The sequence below is a fragment of the Myodes glareolus genome, chromosome 4 (genome assembly GCF_982192425.1).
Source record: "Myodes glareolus chromosome 4, mMyoGla1.1, whole genome shotgun sequence".
NCBI classification, from domain to species: Eukaryota; Metazoa; Chordata; class Mammalia; order Rodentia; family Cricetidae; genus Myodes; species Myodes glareolus.
Window position 1 is genome coordinate 111199795 of NC_142029.1, and position 25056 is coordinate 111224850.

At 46.3% G+C, this 25056-nt stretch overlaps 1 protein-coding gene across 2 annotated transcripts in view; it reads left to right on the forward strand.

Annotated features, from left to right (window-relative positions):
• Positions 1-463: 463 nt before the first annotated feature.
• Positions 464-25056, forward strand: part of Amotl1 (angiomotin like 1) — a 134919-nt gene continuing 110326 nt past the window's right edge. Inside the window, exons 1-2 of one of the 2 annotated variants that reach the window (XM_085689910.2) lie at positions 464-674; positions 19195-19326. In XM_085689910.2, coding sequence (XP_085546036.2) covers positions 19218-19326 — 109 coding nt within the window. In that variant the 5' untranslated portion in view covers positions 464-674; positions 19195-19217. Of the gene's footprint in view, positions 675-19194; positions 19327-20831; positions 20879-25056 lie in introns of those variants that run through there. The other variant, XM_048433682.3, reaches the window with a different exon arrangement.

Genomic DNA, 25056 nt, shown 5'->3' on the forward strand with positions numbered 1-25056 from the left:
TACAGTTGTGTGAGTAAAAGAAAAAGAAACCCAGCCATCTCCGTTAGACGGGCCTCTTTGCTTAAATGAATACTTTTCCCCTGCAAAGTCCAGTCAAAGTTTGCCACCTTGGTGGGCTCTCACATCCAGGAGCTCCGAGAACACCTCAGCAAGGAGTTCTTACCTCCACCCTCCTCCAGACAGGACTCCCTCTCTCCTTCCTCCTCCCCGACACTTTCCCAGGGTTTTTTGCCTCTCAGATGGCTAACTACCTGTTTTCTTTCCCTAGAGTGCTGGTATTTTAGAGCTGGATTCTTGGGAGATAATGACATGGCCCAGGGAAGAAAGTGCCTGACTTTTCTCCTGTGACCCGGACCCGCGAGGCCGAGGCTACTGATTGGTGCTTCGGGACCTTGAGAGGCTTGGAAACAACAGAGCCAGGATTCCAGCGCTCCACCTTGCGCGGGCTGAGCGTGTCTGGGCAATGACTGTGGCTCTGGATGGAGTCACTGCGGATGAGGGAGGCAGAGTTGGCTCGGTCAGCGAGCACTCGTTGCTCTTTTTAAACTCTACGGCACCAGGGATGAAGTCACCTTTCTCCTTTTAAATCTGAGCTGACTTATTAGTGAGTCCCTGTCACCGCTGTTAGAACTTAAGTGTTTTTTCCACGGCTGGTCACCAGAACCTTCTCTCAGGTAAGCACGTTTTTATTTAGTAAGTTTCCACTCCGGGGCAGTGGGTTCAAGGGACTCTGGAGGGCATCCCCGGGGATAATGGGATAATGGAGTAAGTCAGGAGACACTGGTTGGAGTGGGGTGCGGGGGAGGGGAGCCGACACTGGCTGGGAGGTTCAACTCTGTGTCTCATAATGGACAGTGCGCTGAGACTGGGGCTTGATTTGGGAGCCTCTCTACAAGTTATGCTTTAACTGATGAGGTGGCTAGAAGTGGCCAGTGTTGGGCTGGCAGCCTCCATCCTTCCTTTGCCTTTTTGACCACTGACTTGAGCCAACCCCTACAGAGTTGGGGTGCAGAAGGACAGCAGCTATGTGGCAAGCCACGGTTTGTTCTTTAGCTGGCTTGAATGCTTTCCTTCTTCCTCAGGCATGTAGCAGGAGACAAAGGGGCCCAGGATCCCTGCCCTGACATGCAGGTACCTCAGGTAAACAACGGCTGTGCGGCTGCATGCGTAGCAGAAGTGAGCAAACATAGCCAAGTGCCTGTCTGTGCAAGTTCTTCTAAGGAAATGGGCATGAAGTGAGTGTGTGCGCGCACGCGCACGTGCGCGCGCGTGCTCATGCACGAGCATGCACAGATACAGTAATTCCAAAGACCAGGAAACTCTCCCTGCAACACTGTCCCTGAGCTACACTGTCACTGATTGACTCATAGAGATCCTCCACCTTTGGAAGGTTTGATAAAGGCATCTCTAGGTTGTCACAGAGACGACAATAGACAATGAATGGAATTTGGGAATACTGACCTGCAGACCTTGTACCTCTTGCCATAGGACTCCCACACACAAGTACTTGACACAGTCCTGAGGGATACTAAGACCAGCTTTTTAAAATGAAGCAAGATTTTGCTATGTAACCCTGCCTGCCCTGGTGTTTGCTGTGTATCTCAGACTGGCCTCAAACTCACAGAGAACCTTCTGACTCAGCGTCCTGAGTGCTGGTATTACTTTTTATTTTGAGGCAGGTCTCATTAAGCTGCCCAAACTGGATTTGAACTTATTGTAGCCCAGATAGGATCCTCCTGCCTCAATTTCTCAAATAGCTGGGGTCACAGGCCTGTGCCACCAGACCAGGCTGGACCTATGCACTCGTGGCCTGGTCTTGGCCACACTGGGCAGTTAAGAACTGTTAGCTATTTTTCTCTTTCCCTTCTCTCTGAAGGTTTGTAAATGCTCACTGTAACAGCGTGTGTGTGTATGAGTGTGTGTGTGTGTGTGTGTGTGTGTGTGTGTGTGATATTTCCCTGTTTGTGGCACAACAGGAAGGAGGCACAGCAACCAACATGAGGAACACTTTCACAGAACACTGAGGATAGCAAGCAAGCAGAAAGTGTAACAGACACAGTAGCCATTGAGAATGTAGGAGGGGCTTGAGTGAGCAGTGCCTATGTCACTGCTGTTAGCTACTGACCTTTGTGTCTTCTTTAAGACTTGTTTATAATCCTTCTCTTTACTGTTTTTTTTTTTCCTACGGGTGTCAATCATTTTCTGTTGGGGTATTCCCTCACTTCATTTTCTCTCTGTTGTACCTGCTTCCCCTAAAATAAAAATAAATAAATAAATAAAAGTTTTGGAAGATGAGATGGGGTCTAAAGGACAGGGCAAGGCAGAGCTTCTGTAATCTCCACATAGAGAGAGTTGGGTATGTAGGAGATGGACAGAGATGCTATGAGCGGTGATTTTGAAGTCCAATGGCTAGAGTCAGAGTCAAGACTCTGCTCTTTCTAGTTGGCTGACCCACGACACTATGGAGGCGTTTCTTGCTTTCTTTCCCTAATCTTTCAAGTCTTGATGATGATGTCATTGCACCATGATCTTGTGAAGATTAATAAGATGATGCTTGTAGGGTAACTAACAGTTGCACAGGCTCCCACTCAATACATGTTACGTGAGTAAACATGAGTAACTGTGGCAATGATCATGCTGCTATGGTACATCTAAGAATGCTGCCACCACCCCAAAGCCATGGTATCTCTGATAAACCCAGGGCATTATAGTCATGGTCACAGTGCCCAAAACGATCCTCTAATTAAAATTTACATTCAACTGAATACTTGACTTGTTAATATCCATTCTCATACCCAGATTTTTCCTCTTACCATCCCAAATGCGTTTCTAAAGGTTACCAAATCTTGCTGGGCGATGTGAGTCCATGTGGCTTTGATCTCTTAGAAGCCATCTTCTAACCCTCTTCTTAACTGTGTAGCTGATGTTGAGTAGTTCAAAGCTCACTCATTTGAGCCATTATTATCTTTTAAAATTCTGGGGCTAAGGAGGTGGTTTCATTAGTAAAGGACAAACACCATGAGGACCTAAGTTCAGACCCCAGCACCCACATAAAAGCATGGTGTGGTGGTAGTGTGTGCCCGAAATCCCAGATCTGGGGATGTGAAGGCCGAAGGACCCCTGAGGCTTACCAGTCAACCCATCTAGATGAACTAGTGAGCTCTGCATTCAGTGGGAGAGGAAGACACCAGCATCAACCCTGTCCTTCACATGCACACACACAAATATTCATGCACACACAGAGTTCTATTTAGGGAGACCTTGAGTTTGGGTGACTTTAACAGGAATCCTGAATCCAGGTCCTCAGAAGATTTCAGTTTTCCAGCTCCCAGCTTCTGCTTTGGTGAGACAGCCAGAGTCAGGACAGCATCACTCTGGAGGGCACGAGGTAAATGTCCAGGCCACCCTCTTTATTTATACCTTGTGAATAACAAATTTTAATCTATGAAAATTTAATCTATTGATTAATTAATGGCAGGCAGGTTTCATTAGGCCCAGTCACACAAGAGTTCTAGGCCAAGCATGCTACAGACATTCTGACCATTAAAGAATGGCTGCCTCATGTATTTTGCATCTTTTATTATGAAATATTTATAGACCTAGAAGTCTGCGGTCTACATCACCAAGCCTCACTCAGAGTTAACCTTCTGCATAATTGCAGTGCTGTATCAGAACTAGGTCACTGATGCTGGTACAGTCCACAGTCATTCCGATTTCAACAACTGCTTGCACTCCATTGTGTGTGTGTGTGTGTGTGTGTGTGTGTGTGTGTGTTTAACTATGTGCGATTTTGTCTCCTGAGCTTCATCTAACTACTACCTCAATAAGATATGAGGCTGTGGCATAAGGCAGACCCGTTTCTCCTCCCATTTTCAGCTCCTCGGAGCCCTGTTGTGTCTATCATGCTGTTTGGTGAGTGTGCTATGAAGGAATTCATGCAGTGCTGGTTTTGCCCAGGTGGACTGTAAGCATGAGGACCGCCGAATTTCTGCACACATCGCTGTTGATCCTTTCTTTAGGGAGAGGCACTGCAGGGCACAGCTACGCTGCAGCAGGCTGCTTATCTGTTCTCCTCCCCGCTGGAGAACTTGAAAGCTGCTTCTGTTTTTTGTTTACTACAAATGCATTAGTTACTTTCCTCACTGGTTCAACCAAGCACTCAGCTGTGAAGCACTTTGGTTACTGTTTGCAGGACGCAGTCCCTCGTGACAGGAAAGGTGTGGCACAGGCTTGAAGCAGTGGTCACTTCACAGCTGTAGTCAGGAAGCAGAGAGGAGACAGGAAGTGGGTGGGGCTATAGGATCCCAAAGCCTTTCCACAGGGAGCTGCTTCCCCTGTGAGATTCACCCCTCCTAAAGGTCCTACAACCTGCTAAAATGGCTCCATGAGCTAGGGACCATGTGTTCAAATGTGTGAACCTATGGGAGGACACTTTACATACAAACCCTAATACCAAATAAAACTGCCGCTGTCATCACTTACAAGTGTTTGCATAAGAGGAAATGCCCACTTCTCTGCCATAAATGATGAAGGTGGTGTATTTGATTCCTGTGGGAAACGAAGTTCCAAACTATTTTTCAGGAGCAAGGGTTATTATATTGCCACTAGCCGTGCGTGATAATGGAATCTGTCTATATCTTTGCCTACATTTGCATTATCACTATTTTTTATTTTACTCATGATCTCTTACTGTGGTTTTACTCTGTGCTTGCTTAGTGGGTTTTAATGTGGCTATTTGCTGTCAGTATGTGCTTTCACTGACATGTGTAGTTTGCCTCTTTAGCAAATGCCAAAATTTTACCGCATACATACATGTGTATTCCCCAACTCTATAATCTTTTTTAAAACAAGTATTTAATTTTGATAAAGTTCAATGTATCCTTGTTTTCATTTTTATCAAATACCCCTCAAGCATGTCACATCCTAGCCTCTCACATTTTTCTCTGATGCATTGTGCTCAATATTTTAAGTTTTAACCTTTTACCGAACCACAATTCTTGAAGATTCTCCTCTATTTTTTCTAAAAGACTTGTAGCTTTACATATTGCATTTACATTTTTATTTACTTTGCGTTGGTTTTTATGAAGTATCAGGTTAAATCAAAGTTAATTTGGAGGGAAAGTGTAAATTTGTCAAAATTTCCTAGCACCATTTTTTTAAGGGTCAAATCTCCTTCACTGAGTTCATTTTGCACTTTGGCAAAAGGAAGTTGGGCAGGGTTTGGTGGCATGCCTGAAATCCCTGCACTTGGAGGGCTGAGATAGGAGAGTTGCTGAAAGTTGGGGGCCTGCCTTGGGTACATAAAGAAAGTCTTACAAACAAACAAACAACCTGGTATGAAATTTCCCTTTCTTCTCTGCAAGGGTCTGAACTCAAAGTCCGTGGCTCCTCCTGGCCCTTCCTTTGTGTGAGCTTAGTGTGGGTGTGCCTTTCTTTTATAACTGGACTCTATTTATAAACTACTTTATAATTTATAAATCAGCATGATTTCCAGCCAATTCTTACAGTCTCACAGCACTAATATACTTTAACGACTGCAATTCTGCAGTATAACTTGTATTTTGTTAACTATATTTTGAGGGCTCTCCAAATATTCCCGTTATTTTACTTAGGAAGAAGGTTGAGTATCCACACCCAAGAGCCACTTGCTCTGTAATTGCATTCCATAGGGTAGATTTATCCACCTAGCCTTTCCCTACACATTTGGAATGTTAGTTTTGCGTACACCAATTCAACTACAACTATATAGTCAGAGTCTCACTATATAGACCAGGCTCCCCTTGAACTCACGGAGATCTGCCTGCCTCTGCCTCCCAAGTGCTGAGATTAGATGTCCATGATACTGTGCCTAGCTTTGCATCAATGTTTTTGACCAATAGTTTATTTCAGCTACAAGAGCACACTGCTTTCTTTCAGCTTTTCGGTGAATGTTATTATTGATGTTATGTGCGCATCCACATCTGCACATGCAAAGGAAACCATTGGAAATGAAAACAAGACACAGAAACAGTTCCATCTGGGAGGAAACTGTTTGGGTGTTACTGGTGAGGGAGATTGCTCCTTTGGGTCACACTCACTGTTTGTGCTCCTAAAAGCCAACAAACAAACATTTCATGTGCATTTCTTTCATAATGGAAAATAATGTCTGCTCAAAACATAGGCCTGTAGGGGGTCTTATTCTGTACTCGGTTCATCCATATTACAATAGCTTGGGGAGCTTTTAGGAGACATGGAGGCCTGGGTACCACCCCCAGAAGTTGCTCTGGATTCAGTCCATTAGCATACTTTAAAAGTCCCCTAGAAAGTCCTGATGCAAGATGAGAACTTCTGCTGCAGGGGATGAAAAGCATTGCAGGGTCCCCAGAAGGTCATCGTGGTGAGGCCTTCTCAGCATATAGTGATCTGGTACCGCAATCCAGAGTGAGCTCTCCCTTCTCTGCTGTGATGACATGAAACTGAACTCAATTAAACACAAGGGAAGGTGCGAGCAAACTGTGTTCAATTTGTGCACAAATCTTCACTTCTGGGGCAGGCCTTTTTCACCAAGCTTCCTCTACATAAGAGGCTACAAAGAACCTATCCTAGCCATGACCGTGAGAAATTGCACCAGATATTAAAGTGCAATATTAAAGTATTGGCAGGACAGCTGTTCCCATGCTGTGACTGGCAACAGGAGGTAGGAATTCATTGTTCTGAGCTCCTCATATAGGAGGTTTTTGTATAGCATTTTTTATCTGGGGAGCCATTTTGTTCTAATGAAAGCTGGACGCCTGGTCTGGGGAAGAGGTTGAAGAACTCTCTGTCTGGTTTCTAGTGCTCCTGCCTGTGAAAACTCTTCCCTTCTCTGCTCTACTCTGTGCGTCTCTCCCGATGCTTTTTCCATCCTGAGCAAGTGTTCTTGACATATCTACTTGGCCTACCTCACAACGGGTCCGCCTCTGGTTGGGTGAGGTTTTCCATACCAGGTGACCATAGGCATGTCTATTTGTTTGCGAAGATATGTGTCCCAGTGGTTGATAGGGCCAGGGGAGGGGGGACAGCAGCAGCAGGAAGAGGGCAGCAAAGCCACCATGTGCTTGAAGTAAGAAAGTGAGCTGAGAGGTGTGTTCTTCAGCGTGGAGAGCACAGAGAGCTTGCATTGTGCATAGCTTGTCCTAGTCATGTGTTAAGTCAGCCTCCGGCACCTGACCTACAGGGTGGATGTCAGTGCAGTACGGGGTTTCCTAGAGTGGAATGGAAGGCTGGCAGGAGGATGGGGTGTCCCCACATCCCAGACATCTCCAAAGTCCTGTTCTGGCTGCAAGAATCTAGACTTCTCAAAGGTCTCGTCAGTTGGAAAGAGCAGGGAGATGGTGTTCATCTTGCCCTTGGTGTTGAATATTGGTTTTGAGTAGCTAGTCAGCCTTGAAGCACAATTTAGTTCAATGTGCTATGAAATATACACTGGATTTCAAATCTTGTGTGATAGACAGCCTGGTATTTACATTAATAATGTCTTCTACTGATCACATAGAGAAATCCTATTTTGACTATGTAGAGTAAATAAAATATATTACTGAAGTGATGGGGCTGGGGAGATTGCCTAGCAGTGAGAGCGTCGGTTACAGGAGTGTGGAGGCCAGGGTTTGCATCTCCAGAACACACGCAAAATGATGAATGGGCGTGGCAGCCTGCTTGTAACTCCAGCTGACAGTGGCGATGGGGACCTTAGAGCAAGCTGCTAGAGAGGAGAGCCATACTTGCAAGCTCTGGTTCTGCTGGAGAGACCCTGTTTCCCTGACAACCATTGACTGCTGTGTGCAGGTAGACACATGTGCACATGCACTCCCCCCCACATGCAAACACATCACACACACATACACACACACACACACACACACACACACGGAAATGGAAAAATGAAAAAAATTCCCCTGTATTACTTTTTAAAATGAATACTTGTGTGTTGAGTGTTGCTTCCCTCCTAACTCCAGTTCACATGGTGAGGATCTAGCCCTCCCAGTGGTGGTGGTTAGAGGTGGGGCCTTTGGGTTTATGTGAAGTCATGGAGTGAGGTGTCACGATAGTAAGGGCCCTTGTAAGAAAAGGGACAAGGGGACAGGCAGAAGCTCCCTTCTCCTTCTCCACCTTGTGAGGACACACGGAGCAAGTGGAAAAGGGCCTCCTCGTGGCACAGAATTAGGCAGTTGGCATCTTGCTCTAGAATTCCCCACCCTCCACAATAGCTAGACATAGATTGCTGTCGCTTAAATGTTAAGTCTGTGGCATTCTGTTATATTCAGCCAAGATTGCTAAAGCACACAGAGATCAGAAAATTCAAAATAATATATGACCCTCCTGGTGCTGTTTTGAATGGTAACTTATTTTCCCCTCCAACTCAGATATGCCTGTCATTGTTAGAGAATGGCCACAGCCTCACGCTGGAAGATCTGCTAACACTCTATTCTTGGTTTGTAATCAGAGCCGTGGCTGTTTGTCTCCAGATTTCAGCCCTGGGCCTTCTCTAATGAGACAGTTAATCCTCTGCAGTGGTCTCCAGCACCCCATGTCCGGTGATGCTGTTTATGGCTCTGCCCAGCAAGCCCTTGTGGCACTGTGCCGCCCCTTGGCCTCTGCTGCTCTTTCCTGGCTTGCTTTCCTCCTCCCCGTCTAGAACTGGCACACGGGACAGTTGCACTCTTACCCACTTTTTCCATGGATTTTCTTCCAGAGAAGTGGACTCCAGCCATCAGCCCTTCCACCAAGGTAAATGGGTGCCTTCAAAGACTCTTCCCAGTTCATGCTGACTCCCCGGGGAACCGAAAGGACCAAGACCCTCTTAAGTGTTACCAATGGCAACCAAGAGCAGTGGCTACCCTTAGTGGTCGATTTCTTTCTTGTTTTAATGTGGTCAGCATTTGTAGTGGGCGCATTACAGACATTTCTCATTTGAGTCCTATAATGACCTGACGATCATATGTTACATATGATTTCATGTTACAAATGAAAAAAAAAGAAAGTCGGGCTCGGGTAGGTTATCCTCCTCGACTACTGCTAGTGGGTGACGACGGTGGATTTAGCCTCAGAGCCGGCCCCAATCCTTGCTGCTAACCACCGTTTACCCTGTCTCCCACAGACTTGCACCTCACAGCCTGAAGAGCCAACTTGAATTTCAATGCTGAATAGCAAGTGATGTCTCTGAGCAAATTTGCAAAGATGGGCTGCTGCACATTTGCATGTTGCTTTGTGTACTCTTTAGCTGGCATCTAGTCTCCCCCAAACTGTGTTCAAGATGGAAGAAGCATTGTGAGCCTTCTTCCACACACGGGAAGAACTGAGTTCAGGGCAGAGTCTCCTGCTGGGTCAACACAATAAGAAAACACTGTGAGAACCCAGTCTCTTCAAACACTTTTCCTTTCTCTTTGTTATCAATTTGTAACTGGACATAGACCTACCAGGATGATGGAATTTGATGGCAGAGATTTTGCTATTATTGCCGTTCTAACTGTGCTATTGTTGAGTGATGTTTTACTCTTTTGGATTTTTGAGGGACCCACCCCCAGCTCCCAAATAAATCACATACAAAGGCTTATTCTTAGTTATGAATGCCTGGCCTTATCTTGGCTTGTTTCTTGCCATCTTTTCTTAAATGATTCCGACTACCTTTTGCCTCTGGGCTTTTATCTTTCTCTCTTTCTGTATACCTTTCTTTACTTCTTTCTTTGTAGCTGGATGGTTGACCACTAACGTCCTCCTCTCCTTGTTCTCTTGCTCCTCCTCTTCCTCCTTTCTCCTATTTATTCTCTCTGCCTGTCAGCCCCACCTTCCTAGCTTCTGCCTTGTATTGGCCGCTCGTCTCTATTAGGACCATCAGGTGTTTTAGACAGGCACAGTAAGACAGTTTCCCAGAGTTAGACAAATACAGTGCAAATCAAAGTGACACACTTGAAAATCATGCTTCCTAACCTGGTATGTGAGCAGGTGAGTTTCTCAGCTTACAGTATAGTATAGCTGCCTCTACTCAGCAGCATTACCTGAGCCAGCCTGGTCACTATGCTCCCTGCAAGAGGGAAGGGTAAAAAAGATAAGACTTGGTGCTGAGGAGGTGACATTAGTGTGAGAACATCACCGAGTGTGTGTGTGTGTGTGTGTCTGTGTCTGTGTGTGTGTGTGTGTCTGTGTCTCTGTGTGTGTGTGTTTGTGTATACGTGTGTGTATGTGTGTGTCTGTGTGTGTGTGTATACGTGTGTGTGTGTCTGTGTGTGTGTGTGTGTGTGTGTGTGTGTGTGTGGTCCTCCAGTGGCAAAGGACTGTGCTGGAAGAGCATAAGGAGTTCGGGAAAGCAAGGGAACCAGGAAGCAGTCAGCATGGGAAGGTGTTGTGATGGAGGCTTCCAGGTTTGCCCTCCATGGACTGGCTTTAGAGATGAAAATCCTGAGTTCAACACCTCATTATTATTATTATTATTATTATTATTACTTTATTATTATTATTATAGACAGGGTTTCTCTATAGCTTTGGAGCCTGTCTTGGAACTAGCTCTTATAGACAGGTCTGGCCTTGAACTCATAAAGATCTGCCTGCCTCTGCCTCCCGAGTACTGGGATTGAAGGCGTGCACCACTGCCGCCCGACATAACTTTTTAACTTCCTTCGGCTTCCTAAAAATCTGCTTCCTACCACAGCTCCTTAGAGAGTGTTATAAATTATTTAGTGGCATACTCAAAATATTAACATCAATAAATTCCACTGAAGCTTTGAAAACATCCTACCCATTTGGATAAGCTAGTCTGAAATAATGTTTTTCAGGTTATTGAGAATATTCAGTTCTATGTTGTTGGGAAAATTTTCAGAAACAAATAAGAAGCCCAGGGAATAGGTAGCCCAGCTCTCAGCCACCAAGCATTGCGGATGGAAAAGGGGTTCAGTTCTTCTCAGTGCTAACCACCCTATCATTCACAATATACATTCACATTTTTCCCCAAAGTTTAAGCGCTGCAGAGTTATATTTTTTGAATGGTAAGACTCCAAATATCTATTCTACATTTTTGGTTATTCTGAGCTAGAGAGAAAAGAATCTTCCAAGTTTAGATGTTGAGACTCATCAGAATAAACTCTTGAGGCTGTCCAAAGAGGAGAGTACTCACAATTCAACTGTGGCCCAGGTCACCTTCGACTTTTTCCCCCTGGCATCTAAACTTGGATCTTAGGTATTTGAGAACTCAGCCATCAAGGAGGCCAGTCCCATACTGTGGTCTCCTCCCTCTCCTGCTTCAGTCAGTTGTGTCTTTCAGCTGCTGGGTGGGACCACGCACATTTATGTCACCACCCGTGCCTAAGCTGCTCTTCCTACTCCTGACTCATCCAAGAAGCAGGCCTAGCTTTATAAGCATGGAGAATACTAGAACTGGGTAAGATCTTGTTATTCGTGAAGAGATGTCCATCTTACCCATGGACAGCCTTTTAAAAACAGAACAAGGTCCAGGAGGTACTGGAACAGTCAGAGTGTAGGGTATTATCAGTATTTTGTTGGAAATCTAAATATGAATTGCTTGTCAGATGTTCACAGATGCAGTGGGTTAGCTGGGGAGCAAGGGAGCACTGTATCCTGTGTCAGATGGGGAACAAGGGAGCACTGTATCCCTGTGATAGCTGGGTCGCAAGGGAGCACTGTATCCCTAGGGTAGCTGGGGAGCAAGGGAGCATTGTATCCCTGTGATAGCTAGGGAGCAGGTAGCACTGTATCCCTAGGAAAGCTGGGGGGGCATGGAGCACTGCATCCCTGGTAGGGTTTCAGCTCAGGCTGAATGGCATTTACTAGGGAATCATGATGAAGGCAAGGCTTGGGAGTAAGAGCTCCAGATCGACTTCCCACTTCTGTTTCTACTGTTTGCAAACCCTTGTGTTCCCTTGTGTGTGCCTCCATGTTTCCACTTGGTACATTGTTCTGTACTGATCTGTCCAGATGTGTTTTCCCAATAACTCTCAAAAGTCTTTGAAGACAATCTATCCTTCTTGACTCCAAGTGTTTATGCCAGGGGCTAGAATGCAGGAACATTATGTAAATATTTATTCAATGAATAGGTGAATTTATGTGCATGCATTTATGTGTACATGTACACACTTGTATGTATTTTAATTTATAGATCAAATTATTAGCGAGTATTCTTGCTTGACATGGTTCTGTCTCCATTCCTTGGAACCAATGGGTGTTTAACTCCCTTAGTCACAGAATACACTTCCTGCTTCTCCACCTGAGTCTCCAGGCATGGTACTTTATAAACTCCCTGACAGATGGAGCCACAGAATGGCAGAGTAGATAACCAAAGTGCAGGTAAGCCTTCTGCATTGTACTTCTAGATCAAGTTCATAGCAGCAGAAATGGCCCTGGTGACTAGGATCTCAGGTATGACTCAGCTGCGTTTGGGAGGCTGGTGTGTACACAGGTATCGGACGTGCCAAGCCAATGGCAGATGAAGTGGAATCATGGGTTGGGGGATCTCAGCCAGTTAAATCAGACAGGGCTCAGGACCAGGCTGAAGCCAAGGTAGATACGCTGTGCTATAGGCGGAGGCTGCTTGTTCATTTCCTGGCTGCCCAGACCTGAAAGAATCATACAGAAAGCTGTATTAATTGTAATACTGTTTAAACAATAGCTTAAGCATATTTCTAGCTAGCTCTTACATTTTAAATTAACCCATTTCTAGTATTTTATATTTTGCCATGAGACTCGTGGTTTGCCATACCTGCCCAAGTGTCTTTCTCCTCCAGTGGCTACATGTTGTCTTTCTGACTCTGCCTACTCTCTCTCTACATTTCTGTTCAGATTTCCTGCCTGACTTTACTGTTAAACCATTGCCCAAAGTAGCTTCTTTATTAATCAATGGCAATGAGTCATATTTACAGCATACTGAGGGGAATCTCGTATCAGTGTGCTGAGGCAGAGAAATCACCAAGGCAGAGGATGTGGGTGAGGTTGCCAACAGAATCCTTGTCAAAGAGACCTGTTAAACTGAGATAGGCTCGTGCCAAACACAACCACCCATTCATTTGTTCCTAAGTACATCATTTAATATACCTGTATCATTTCCTCTGGGACAGTCACCGCAAAAATGCAAACGCACCAACACAAACAAGGTGCAAACTGTATACTAAACCTTTCAGACACAGGGGACTTGTACCACAGTGTCATAAATGAAAAGAATAGGTGCTGGTGGGAGACTCTGGCGACTCAGGACCAGGCTAAAAGTGAGAGGGGAAGGGTAAATTGTAGTTAGCAAGGTGTGGATGGTGAAGTATCCAAAATAATCCTGCTCAAGCTTTATGAATGGCCAAAAGACCAAGAAGGAAGCTGATTCAGGAGCTGCACATCCCCAGCCATAGCTGGATTGGGCCTGCACCATTGAACAGTCCTCTGGTTCCCCTGGGAACAATGAATCAAGTGACATCATCAGACAGGTTTCAGAAACACTGGTTACAACAAAAGATGGGAAAGAAGGAGCAGGGACACAGTGCAGGCTGTGAGAATCAGCGCAGATGGACCAGGGACACCGTGCAGATCCTACTTCAGAGAATCTCCAACAGCCAGATGTTGCCTGACTGTGAACAAGATTGGCCAACAAAGCCTGGCCGGGCTTCTGGCCCAGGGACGCTGGGTGAATGCCTCACTGAGGAGGCACACGGGCAAGACAAGAGAATGTCAAATTTAAGTGAGCTGAGTCATGATGCTAAATTCCCACTCATCCGAAGACCCCTTCTACTCACCTGGCTCGCCATACCTTATCAGAATGAGCACATCTCCCTTGGGAGTTTAGGAGCTGCAATGTCTGGCTGGGATCCCCACTGGCTCACCATTATCACTTACTCCTCCGTTTACTCAACCAGCGTTTAAGTAGTAAGTGCATCTTCACAGCATCCGGTGTCTCAGCCCCCAGTCCGTGTGCGCAGATGGTTCACCTCTATAAAGGCAACTGTTGAGAGTGCAGCCGGGTTCCATGGATGCATCTTACTGCATGCTCCGTCTTGTGCTGCCACACCATCCTCGCTCCCTGTTCTCAGAGCTGTAGCGATGACTTTGCCACTAAATTCTTCTGACTTTCTTAAATTTTAACTCAGTCTTTGAGGCTTTACTTGGGAAGAAGTTAAATACTTAGGGAAAACACTAGATGAGTTGCTTTATATGGACAGAGCCCTGGAAACTATTTTCTATAACTCTAGAGTTTTACGAGAAACCCCAGGGTTCGCTGGGACTCAAGGGATACTGCTGGTTTCAGTAATAGTTGTGACCGACCCCAAACCTTCCTCGTAATATTTGAGTCATACAATTTCATTTCCTATTTGATACTTTGCTTTTCCTAGCTGAGGTGTGAAATTCGGGTATCATAAATATCCGTGGGGCCTACAGAAAGATTTGAAAAGTTCAGGTGGCTAAGATTAAATTCATGGGGTTGAGTCTAAGAGCACACAGCCAGAAGACAGTATCCTGCAAATCTAACCTCTGGAAGTCAGGGATGTCTGCATTAGTGGGGCAGTAGGAAGAGGAATTGACTTGAAACACTATTCACTGATCAGCAATTAAAAGTCAAACAAAGTTCTTAAGAATTTTTAGCTCCTCAAGGGTACTGCAAGGATTAATTAGAAGGTGATTTGGAATTTCTAGTCTATTGTAAATAAAATCTTTTTCAGTACAATATCTAGTTACAGGACAGCCAAGGCTGTTATACAGAACCCACCCAAAAAACCCCCAATCTTTTTCAGGATATATTAGTATTATCAATATTATCTAATGATCAATAAAGACATAAATATTCTATATTTATTTGGGGCCATTAAATGGTGCTATTGTAAACATGACCCAGGATTAGATTTATTTCAGAAACATATTTTTAGTTTTTAGTTTTGATTTGTTTTAGGTGATACCTCATGCAGTCCAGGCTGGTCTGGAACTTTCTATGGAGCTGACAATGACCTTGAACCTTTTCTCCTCCATCTTCATTTTCCAAGTGCTGAGCTAGGCTTATGTCACCTAACTTGGCTTATATTCTTAGTTTGTGTGGAGAATGTCTCTTGCTCAATAGTAGGCAATCTCTAGCTCAGTTGGCTATTACACACTCAGTTAGCCAATGAACAAATAATGCAGCTTCCTCAACCTCTGACACAGGAGAGAGGTTGCCCGTGTGTCTCGCTCTTCTATTGCTGTGAAGAGATAGCATGACCAAGACAACTTACAAAAGAAAGAGTTTATTGGGGTTCTGGTTCCAAAGACAGTCAGTGATAATCTTGGTGGGTAGCATGGTGGTAGGCAAGCGGATCCTGGAGCAGTAGCTGAGAATCTACATCTGATTCACAAGCTGAAGGTCAGTCATACACCTCCTCCAGCAAGATCACACCTCCTATATCCTTCCCAAACAGTTCCACCACCTGGGGACCAAGCATTCAAATTTATAAGGCTATGACGGGGCATTATCATTCAAATCAGCACATGTGTAGAAGCAAACTATTCCAGCCTGCAAACTCTGGGCACCTGGACCAGCCTCTAACAGCAGCAATTCTGAGTTCTTTCAGTCAGAGCGGAAAACTTTAGCCTGGGGAAAGACATTTGTCCAAAGTCAATGTCAGAGTCAGGCTCAGACCTGGATTCTGAAGTCCGGTACTTCACCTGTCATATTCATTCTTGTTTGGGATTCTCTTTTAAAACCTCAAGGCACTAAACCCACCCACGTGGCTGAACACAGGTTTCTGGCGAGCCTCCTGGTGAGTGCATCGTGATTTTTATCCCCCTTGGTACTTCATCAGAGGCTTTGCTCGGTGCAACCGCCAGGAGCAGCACATCAAGAGGAACAATTCTGCTCTGTCTCCAGCCCTGCAGGCTGCACAGGACCCACAGGGCCGCTCCGAACAGCATTCCAGAGGTTTAGAGACCGAATGGAGCCATCTGCTCTGATTACAGCGGCTCATCAACTGTGCCCATCCAATGAGGCTTCAGGGTTTCCGCCACGGTGGAGGTCTCTCTCCTGCCACATTCACAGATGAGCGACTCAGTCATGTTCAATTATTCAAAAACCACTTTCATTTGAAGCCCTGCTCCCAGCACCGTTAGGAAGATTGCTTTGTAATCTGAGGAAAAGTCTGGCCATGAGTTGTCATCAACCAAGATGCAGTTTATTTCCCAGCATGCCTTCTCAAGGGCAGCCAGTGTGGTGCTTGGACCTTCTCATGAAAGCCAGGAGGCCTTGGGACACAAGCCTTGGGCTTTGCAGATGGATGTGGGAAGCTGGTCCCCAGGGCCCTTTGGACTTCTGGAGTCTCCCTTTAACGTGACATTTACTGCAGTTCTCTTCCTACTATGGAGGCCTCCAAGGAACTGCAGAAATTTACAAAAAAAAAAAAATCCATCCTAATGACCATTTGAAGAATTTTGGTCTGTTTTTCACACACACACACACACACACACACACACACACACACACACACACGACTATATTCTCTCTCCTTCCCTCCCCTTCCTCCACCTTGTTTTCTCCTTCATCTCCTCTCTCCTTCCTCCCTCTCTCCCCATTGCTTTCCCTGAAATTCTAGAAGTCTATAATAAATACATGAAAGTCAAAAGGAAGTTCTCTGCCCAAGATCCAGGAGTGGTGAAAGCTGCTTCAGGAACATTCCTTAACCAAGAGGACAGAGGAATGTGGCTTTGGGACTTTGGCAATCTCCCCTCAGGCCATGCCCATATCTCCACAGTAAGCCTGCAAGCCAAAATCCTAGAGTGGATTGGAAATTGGTTACATTTGAACAAGAAGGCGTCAGCCCTCAGGAGGGCATTAGTAGTAATCCACACCTGTAGTGTGAGGGCCGGCTTGTTGGGGTTTCCGTCCCGCCCGGTACCCCAACAGCCGGCAAATCCCAAAGAGAAATTACACACAGGACTCCATAAAGTTATAAACTGATTGACTCATTAGGTCAGGCTTCTTGTTAACTCTTATAACATATATTACCCCATTATCCTTATCTATGTTAGCCACATGGGCTCAGTACCTTTCTCAGTGTGACAGCTTACATGTTGCCTCTTCGGTGGTCTGCACAGGAGTGGCTAGGGAGGTTCTGCTTCCAGAATACTCCCAGTCTCTTTACTCCACCCCTACTTCCTGTCTGGCTTTCCTGCCTATACTGCCTGCCTGGCCAATCAGCGTTTTATTAAAATATGATTGACAGAATACAGATAATTCTCCCACACCATTTCCCTCTTTTTTTTTTTTAAACAAAAGAAAATACCCATAGTCCATTTGTTGGGAATGTGGGCGTAGTATTTCAGGCTACTTCCTGCTGGTTGGGGGCGCTGATGATCTTATGGGGACCTAAAGAAAATTTAGAGTTATAATCAAGTCCTGACTGGAGTATCCTGTGAGTCTTGATCATCTCAGGCAGCAGTCTTGAATATGTTCTGGATGTAGAATTCAGACATCCAGGCCATCTGTTCCTGTTGGAGATTTTTCAGGTGGCCTCCCTTGGTCAAAGGTGATTATTCTTAACTCTGAATAAATCCAGAGTCTCTCATTTTCTGTGGAAACAAAAGCAAAATCTCTTCTCCAAAGTAACATACCTTTTGACTTCAGTTTTGAAGCCAAGGTATTTTCAAAATTCCTATCTTGGGTTTGTTCAGCAGCATTTATAAACAAAAGTCTTTTAGCAGTTGTTGCTCCTTCCTCAGCAATCAAACAATTTAAAGAGAGCATAATAGCATACAGTATGAAGATTCTCTGTGCATTTTCCATCTTTATGTGGCTTTATTTTAATCTCTATTTCTTTTATTTTTACTTTTACTTTTTGAGACAGGATCTTTGTATATCTTTGTCCTGGAATAACACTGTAGACCAGGCTGTCTTTGAACTCACAGAGATCCTCCTGTCTCTGCCTCCCCAGTGCTGGGATTAAAGGTGTTTGTTACCACACCTTGAACTCACAGAGATCTGTCTGTCTCTGCCTCCCAGGCATTGGGATTAAAGGTGTGTACTACCACACCTTGAAGTCACAGAGGTCAATCTACCTCTGCCCCTTGAAGTCACAAAGGTCAATATACCTTTGCCTCCCAGGCATTGGGATTAAAGGTGTGTACCACCACACCCAACTACTCTCTTTCTTTCCTTTTAACTTTAAGAACTTTAACTTTTAGCCTGCATATACACACTGTAAACCATTTAGAGGTTTTCTTCCTCTTTGAATCTCTCTTTACTGTATATTTTTCTTTTTCTGACCATATGAGTCTTTAATTTACTAAGCAATATGGAGAGCTGTGACTTTGACGGCTAGATCCAGCTCATTCCTTAGCTTTTCAGCCTCAAGGCTGAGGTACCAGCCAGAGCTGTGTTCACTGCCACAACTCTATGGCGTTTCAAGGTCCTTGCCAGCAAGCAAGCTGCAGCATTCTGCTCACAGACCACACTCAGTCGGACTGCCTGCCTGAAAGAGTCAGAGTTTGCTCTGGCAGGACAGCCCAGATAGCCGGCATTTTAAAACAGCACAGCTTTTCTCCTGCTACAGCTGAAAACTGAAAAGAATGCGTTCAGCTTGTCATCAACAACATTTAAGTGTTTTGTGGCAGGACCTCTTTAAAGAGCTGCAAGGTTTTGCAACTAAAGCTGAGTCAGGAAGCCTCTCTCAGATGAGAGCGCTTGCTTGCCTCTAGCAAGCAAAGTAGACCTGAGAAATTGCTGCCACCAAGAAGCCATGCTTTACTCTATTCTTTTCCAAGCTTTCTCAGGCTTTCTGTGGATTCAGTTATCCACGTCTGGGCGCCATATGTAGTGTGAGGGCCGGCTTGTTGGGGTTTCCGTCCCGCCCGGTACCCCAACAGCCGGCAAATCCCAAAGAGAAATTACACACAGGACTCCATAAAGTTATAAACTGATTGACTCATTAGGTCAGGCTTCTTGTTAACTCTTATAACATATATTACCCCATTATCCTTATCTATGTTAGCCACATGGGCTCAGTACCTTTCTCAGTGTGACAGCTTACATGTTGCCTCTTCGGTGGTCTGCACAGGAGTGGCTAGGGAGGTTCTGCTTCCAGAATACTCCCAGTCTCTTTACTCCACCCCTACTTCCTGTCTGGCTTTCCTGCCTATACTGCCTGCCTGGCCAATCAGCGTTTTATTAAAATATGATTGACAGAATACAGATAATTCTCCCACACCACACACCCTTTTCTTTCTGTCTTTCAGGCATTTGTTCTGAGAGCTGCTGTATGCAGGAGGAACCAGGCAGAAGCATGGACCTCAGTGAAAACTGGTCTTTGGAGGAAGGAAGCTGGCTGTCACACACTGGGACTCAGCATTTCCCCAGCACCAGAGGGGGTATGGCCACTCTTCATGGTCCTGATTCACTTGGTATCTCCCATTCCTGCCCCTCGCTGCGCCAGCCTGTCTGCACTCCCCGTCTGCCCAGACTGGTTGGCTATTCAAGGGCTGCTGGGTGGAGCCTACTGAGTTGGGACTTGGAAGTCAGACAGACCTATGTTCAGATCCCCAAAGCATTCATTGTTACCTATGTTACTATAAGAAATACCATTGCCCTGGGGGAGACAAGGATTAAGAACTCTTGCAGCGTCCGGATGGGGACCAACAGTGACAATGACAGGTTGTCATTTCCTGAGCTCTCACTGTGTGTCAGGAACTGGGATCTCACTCTGATGGAGTCCTCTGAGTGGCCTACAGTCCCTGAGGCAGAGGACAGGGTAGCCAAGGCTAGCAGTGTAGGGTAGGTAGCTCCCCTGCCATTCTTTCTCTTTGTCCGATTATTGAGTTCACTATGAGATTTCTCTGGAGTGGAGCATGCAGACGGAGGCAGCAGACAGCTGAGGCAGAGCTGTGGTCCTGTTGAATTTGTCACCCTTCCATGTCCCCAAGCTGCTAGAGCTCTACGGAAGTGGCTGGGGCCACTGAAGAGCTCCAAGATACCTGAGATACCGATACCTGAGGACCATGCCTTTTGCTTTTAAGAACAAGCCTCCTGATGTGTATATATGAGATTATCACAGAGAGTAGAGCAGACGCCAGGCAGTGAAAAGCCAAGAGGAGGTGGAGGCGGGGTGTGTGTGTGTGTGTGTGTGTATCCAGACAGAATTGGATCATTAGACATCACTCTGACATGCCCCTTCTCTGAGATGGAGTAACTTACACCAGTGAGCATGGACAGGGCTTCTGTATTATTATACAGTGTACCTCTTCCTACCAAGCCAACCAGAGGGAATGCCTTAGGGCAGTGGTTCTCAACCTTCCTAATGCTATGATCCTTAATACAGTTCCTCATGTTGTGATGGCCCCCAACCATAAAATTATTTCATTACTACTTCATTACTATAATTCTGTTACTGTTATGAATCATAGCACAAATATCTGATGCAGGATATCTGATATGGGGTTGCAGCCCTATTGCTCTGAAAGGAACATCATATGGGCGGGAGAAAACACCGGTGCATCTCATGAAACACACACATGTGCATCCCATAAGACACACACACACGCATACAATGCCCACACAGTAGGTGATTCCTGGACGGCTGTCTTTGTGAGAGAGAGCCCTTCCGCTTCTGCCGTCCTCCTACCCCTTCACCTTGCTCTCATTGTATGAACAGCATCTCAGCCAGTGGTCTGGAAAGCAGAAGGGAGAACAGGAGTCAGTGGGACTTACGGGTGCCTTTGGAATCATGCAATAGAATCATCTGTAGATTTTTAGAATGGGAAGGCTCAGTGACCATGGTAACATGGGCGTGGCCTCACTTATTGTGATCTCACTACCACAGTGCTCTGTGAGTTCACAGATCTGCACTCCTTGGGGCAAAGCTGGCCATAAGAAGGGAAGTAGAGCTGGTACTGAGGTTGCCCACTGGGGAAGTCCAGCTCTCAGGTACGTGCTGAGCGTCTGGTGCTGATGGTGCTTAGCACCATCTTCGTTGAGAACTCAGGTCTCAGTTCAGGTCATCAGTCTGTAGTGATGGGGACGTCAGGGGCAGATGAAGTAAAATGATGCTGGAGGACACAGCCCAGTGACAAGGGTCAGCCTGACTGGAACTTGTGTGGATCTGGTGTTGGGGTGATCTCCAGAGGACCTGGTCAGAGATTCAGGAACGGGGCATGTCCTCAAGGGACTAAGTAGAGCCTGGTGAAGACTGGGAACAGGATGAGAAAAACGTGTTCAGAAACCAATTGTACTAGCCTCTCCATGACAGAGCTAAGTCTAAGCTGGATAAATTACAAAATTTCATTATTAATTATGTGTTATTTCCTGACCCTCGGCTGAGACCTTTTCGTATGGATATAGACTATCTCAAACAATTCTTATTGAAAGAAAAATCATTTCAGTTGATGAATGAGGAAAGGAGGCCTGGAATGTTGAGGATTTGCCCAGGGTCACTCGGATAAATGGCAGAGCTGAGTCTGCAGCCTGGATGTGCACCACCCCAGGCTCATAGGCCTGTCCAGGCACTGCCCAACACCTCTTTCTCTGCCTATGGAACCTGAGACTCTCGGGGTTCAGTGGCAGACTTGGACGGCTAGGAACTTAATTGCTTTGTTGACAAAAGAAGTAGAGGCAGAAAACATTGATGTTGAAACACTCAGATGTTCACCTGTGCCCACATCTGTCTCTGTTTACGCATCCCAAGGCTGTGGCTCACCTGCTTGTCTCCGAGGACACCACTCTCTCCCCCACCTCCAGCCACTGGCTACTGCTATCTTGGAGGCCTGATCTCCAGGGCAGGATTTGACTTTCTAGTGAAGTTCCAAGGAAAGTTGAAGTGTCAAGGCCTTCGGGCCCTGTCCTTGGCTTCTTAGAGTCTTCAAAATTCCGTCTCTGTGGGTGAGGTTCAGTCACCCTGAGTCACAGACCTTCCCAGCAGGTGCACACACAGCTGCATTATCCTCAGAGCTTCTCTGGGCAGTTGTCAGGAAGTTGGCTAGGAAGGCCCTGGGTCCAGGCTGTGTGTGTGGTGTTAGCGGTAGGGATTTGGAGTTTCCGAAGGAAAGTCCCTCTCCTGTTCTTACTTCCTACGCCCTTTCAAATACTTCAAAGAGCCTGGACCTTCAAAGGACTTAGGATTTTTCAAACATATTTACCACCTGGCATATTTCTGGATGAAACTGTATGTAGTTGCTGGCACACAGAACACAAGGAGGAGTACAGAGTTTGGCCAGTCCCCTGTTCCCTAGTGTCACCTTACAATTTGGTCTGGGCTGGGCTACAGTCTACCACTCATGGTTTAGAATTTGGTATAGGGTAAACTGGCCTTTCAGGGCACTCACAAGACATTTTCTCTTCTGGCTGCACTCTCTCAGCTGTTTGGGGTGGAGGCAGGGGACTTCCCCCACCCCCTACCTGCATTCCTTCCTAGGGCAGAGGCAGAGACTGGGAAGCCTGTCAGCAATAGGCGGCAAATCCCAGAAGGTCAGTGGTTAAGATCTCCGCTGTGGTCATCAAAACAGGAGGATTTCCCTTAGTGTCAGGGTCAGGGAGAAGCCAAATCTTGGTGGAGAAGAAAGGAAGTGACCATTTTCTGAGTGCCATATGTGTGCTAAGCACTGCTAGGCTCGTGTCTTTATAGTCCAGAACTCTGTAATTTCTCTGCCGGTTTCAAAGGCCACATTCTCCGAACGCCCCACTGTCCGTGACTATTGATGCCTTGTGTCTTGTATCCCCATGGGCTGGGACATAGAAGTCCCGTTACTCATGAATTCCTCTTTTCCATTTTACAGAGAAGCGCACAGTGTAGGAACAATTTGGGCCCTCCCAGGAAGAGTGGCAAAGCCAGGTCTAGGGTGTGGGCCTCTGCCTGTCTCTACCCCAGGTACACGGAGCTGACTGCTGAGGTGGTTGACCCCTTAAGGAAGCCATGTCAGTGTGACAGAGAGAGGCACCCCAGCAGCCCAGGAAGACTCAGGGCATCTCTAGGAGAGTAGTCCTCCCTCGAGTTCAGGACGCTGGGGTGGGGGTTGTGACCAGAGTGCTCGCTGCATATTGGCATTCATGCCGCTCCTCCTGTGCGCGTTGTGTTTCCTAATGGCTTGCCTGCGGATTTCAGTTACAGAAAATACCTTTGCTCCTAGTCCCAGCATGGGTTATTCTGTCTGATTTCAGTGGGTCCAGCTGAGCGTTAGCGGGAGCGTGCGATTTTCCTCTGCAGGGCCCTCTTTCTGTGTGTATTTTTGGAGTCGTTTTCTTTCTGGTTTGGGCCTGCGTACAAGGAGCATCTCCGCGCAGCCTGCTCTTCTTTCCTTTGATGCGGTGCTGAGGGCGGAGCTTTCATCTTCGTGCCATCCTCGGCCATGGGAGTGTGGGAAGAAGGGGCTGGACACATCCAAGCTTGTATGCTTCAAAAAGAATCTTGCTTTTGTTAGCAGTGTCTCTTGTGCTAATAGATGGTATTTGGAGATATACTTATATATATATATATAAGTGTGTGTGTGTTTTGTGTGTATACATATATATATATATATATATATATATATATATATATGTATATATTTAGTGTTTTCCTAGGGTGCATCCCTGCAGTTTCTGCCAAGGATAACAGTTGTTTTCTTCAGATGGAGAACTACCTCTGAACCTATGCTGCTCATTTATTTCTTCTCAGATTTACAAAAAAAACTTGAAACAGTTATCTGAGGTTTGGCTTTTATTTAAAGGGAGGGAAACCAGCCATTTTCTTCCTCCTTTTTATCAAGGATCGTGAAGCAAGATTGAGCTAAAAGGAAGGAGTATTAAACCCTAAGAGGAGGAGGAATGACACCCAGGCTGATTTAGCCCAGGAGCTGGTCAGTCACCAAGTAGTCGCAAGCGGCCTTTTGACAAAAACCAACAGCAACGGCGAAGCGGCAAAGCGCAGCACAGAGGCTCTGGGTGGGTCTGTGCTTGTCCTCGGAGGTGCGGATGGGGACAAGGTGGCAGATCGGAAACCGCACTGCTGAAGCCACCGCCCGGACATCGTCTTCCCCTGTTCCAGGGAGAGAAAGTAGGGAGGCCACGGCTGCTCCTCCCCTGTACCCTGTGCTTAACTGCAACAGAGGGATACCTGCAGAAAGGCAGGCAAAGTGAGGTGCCGCAAGGCGAGGCAGCAGCAGGAGGGCTTGGCTCCCTCTGTCCTTCACTGGCGATCTCCCCAGGCAAGAAACTGGGAAGGCTGCTCAGATACTAGTGAGCTCTGCCCACCGTCCAGCCTGACTTGTTGGGAGGACTTTTCCATAGAGACGGTGTCTTACTCTGTAGGCCAGGCTGCTTTGCAGCTGGTAGTGAACTCACGGCAATCTTCCCGCTTTCGTCGCTCAGGTGTTGGGAGCACAAGCACAAGCCAGCACACCCAGTGTGTAGCTCTTTTCTTTGCCAGGATAATTTGTAGCATATCAGGTGTCCTTGGGCTTTCTGTTGCAGTGATAAAGACCATGACCAAGAGCAAGCTGTAGGTGGGGTGGGGGTGGGGGGTGGAGGTTCAGCCTACAATCTATAGTTCATCACTGAGAGAAAGCCATGGCACGAGCTCAAGGCAGGAACCTGGAAACAGGAACTGAAGCAGAGACCAGAGAGGAATACTTCTTACTAGCTCGCTCTCCTCTGTTTGCCCAGTCTGCTTTTTATATAAACCAGGTCCACCTGCCAAGGGATGGTGCCGCCCATAGTGGGCTGAGTTCTCCCGCCTCAATTGTTAATCAAGCAGCAGCCCCACAGATGTGCCTACATGCCAATCAGTTGCAGGAAGGGTTTTCCCAGTCGAGGTTCCCTCTTCCCAGATGACACCACCTTCTGTCAAACTGGCAAAAGATGGCTTCCATGTGGCATTGAACAGTGACCCCCAGCCTCACCCCTCACCACTGCCAATGTTAGAAGCTTACTGTAAGACACTACTGCCTTTTCTCCTCTATGTAAATGATGGGTCGCTCTTGGTGTGTTCTCAGATTCAAAGCCGTTCATACAAACTGTTTTTGCCCTTCCTTCACGCAGGGCCTCCAGAAGGCTTCCCTCAGCCGCAGAGACTCACTCGGGTGGGGTTAGCAACCTTCCTACACTACTCAGGGCACACTCCTGCTGGGGTCCCC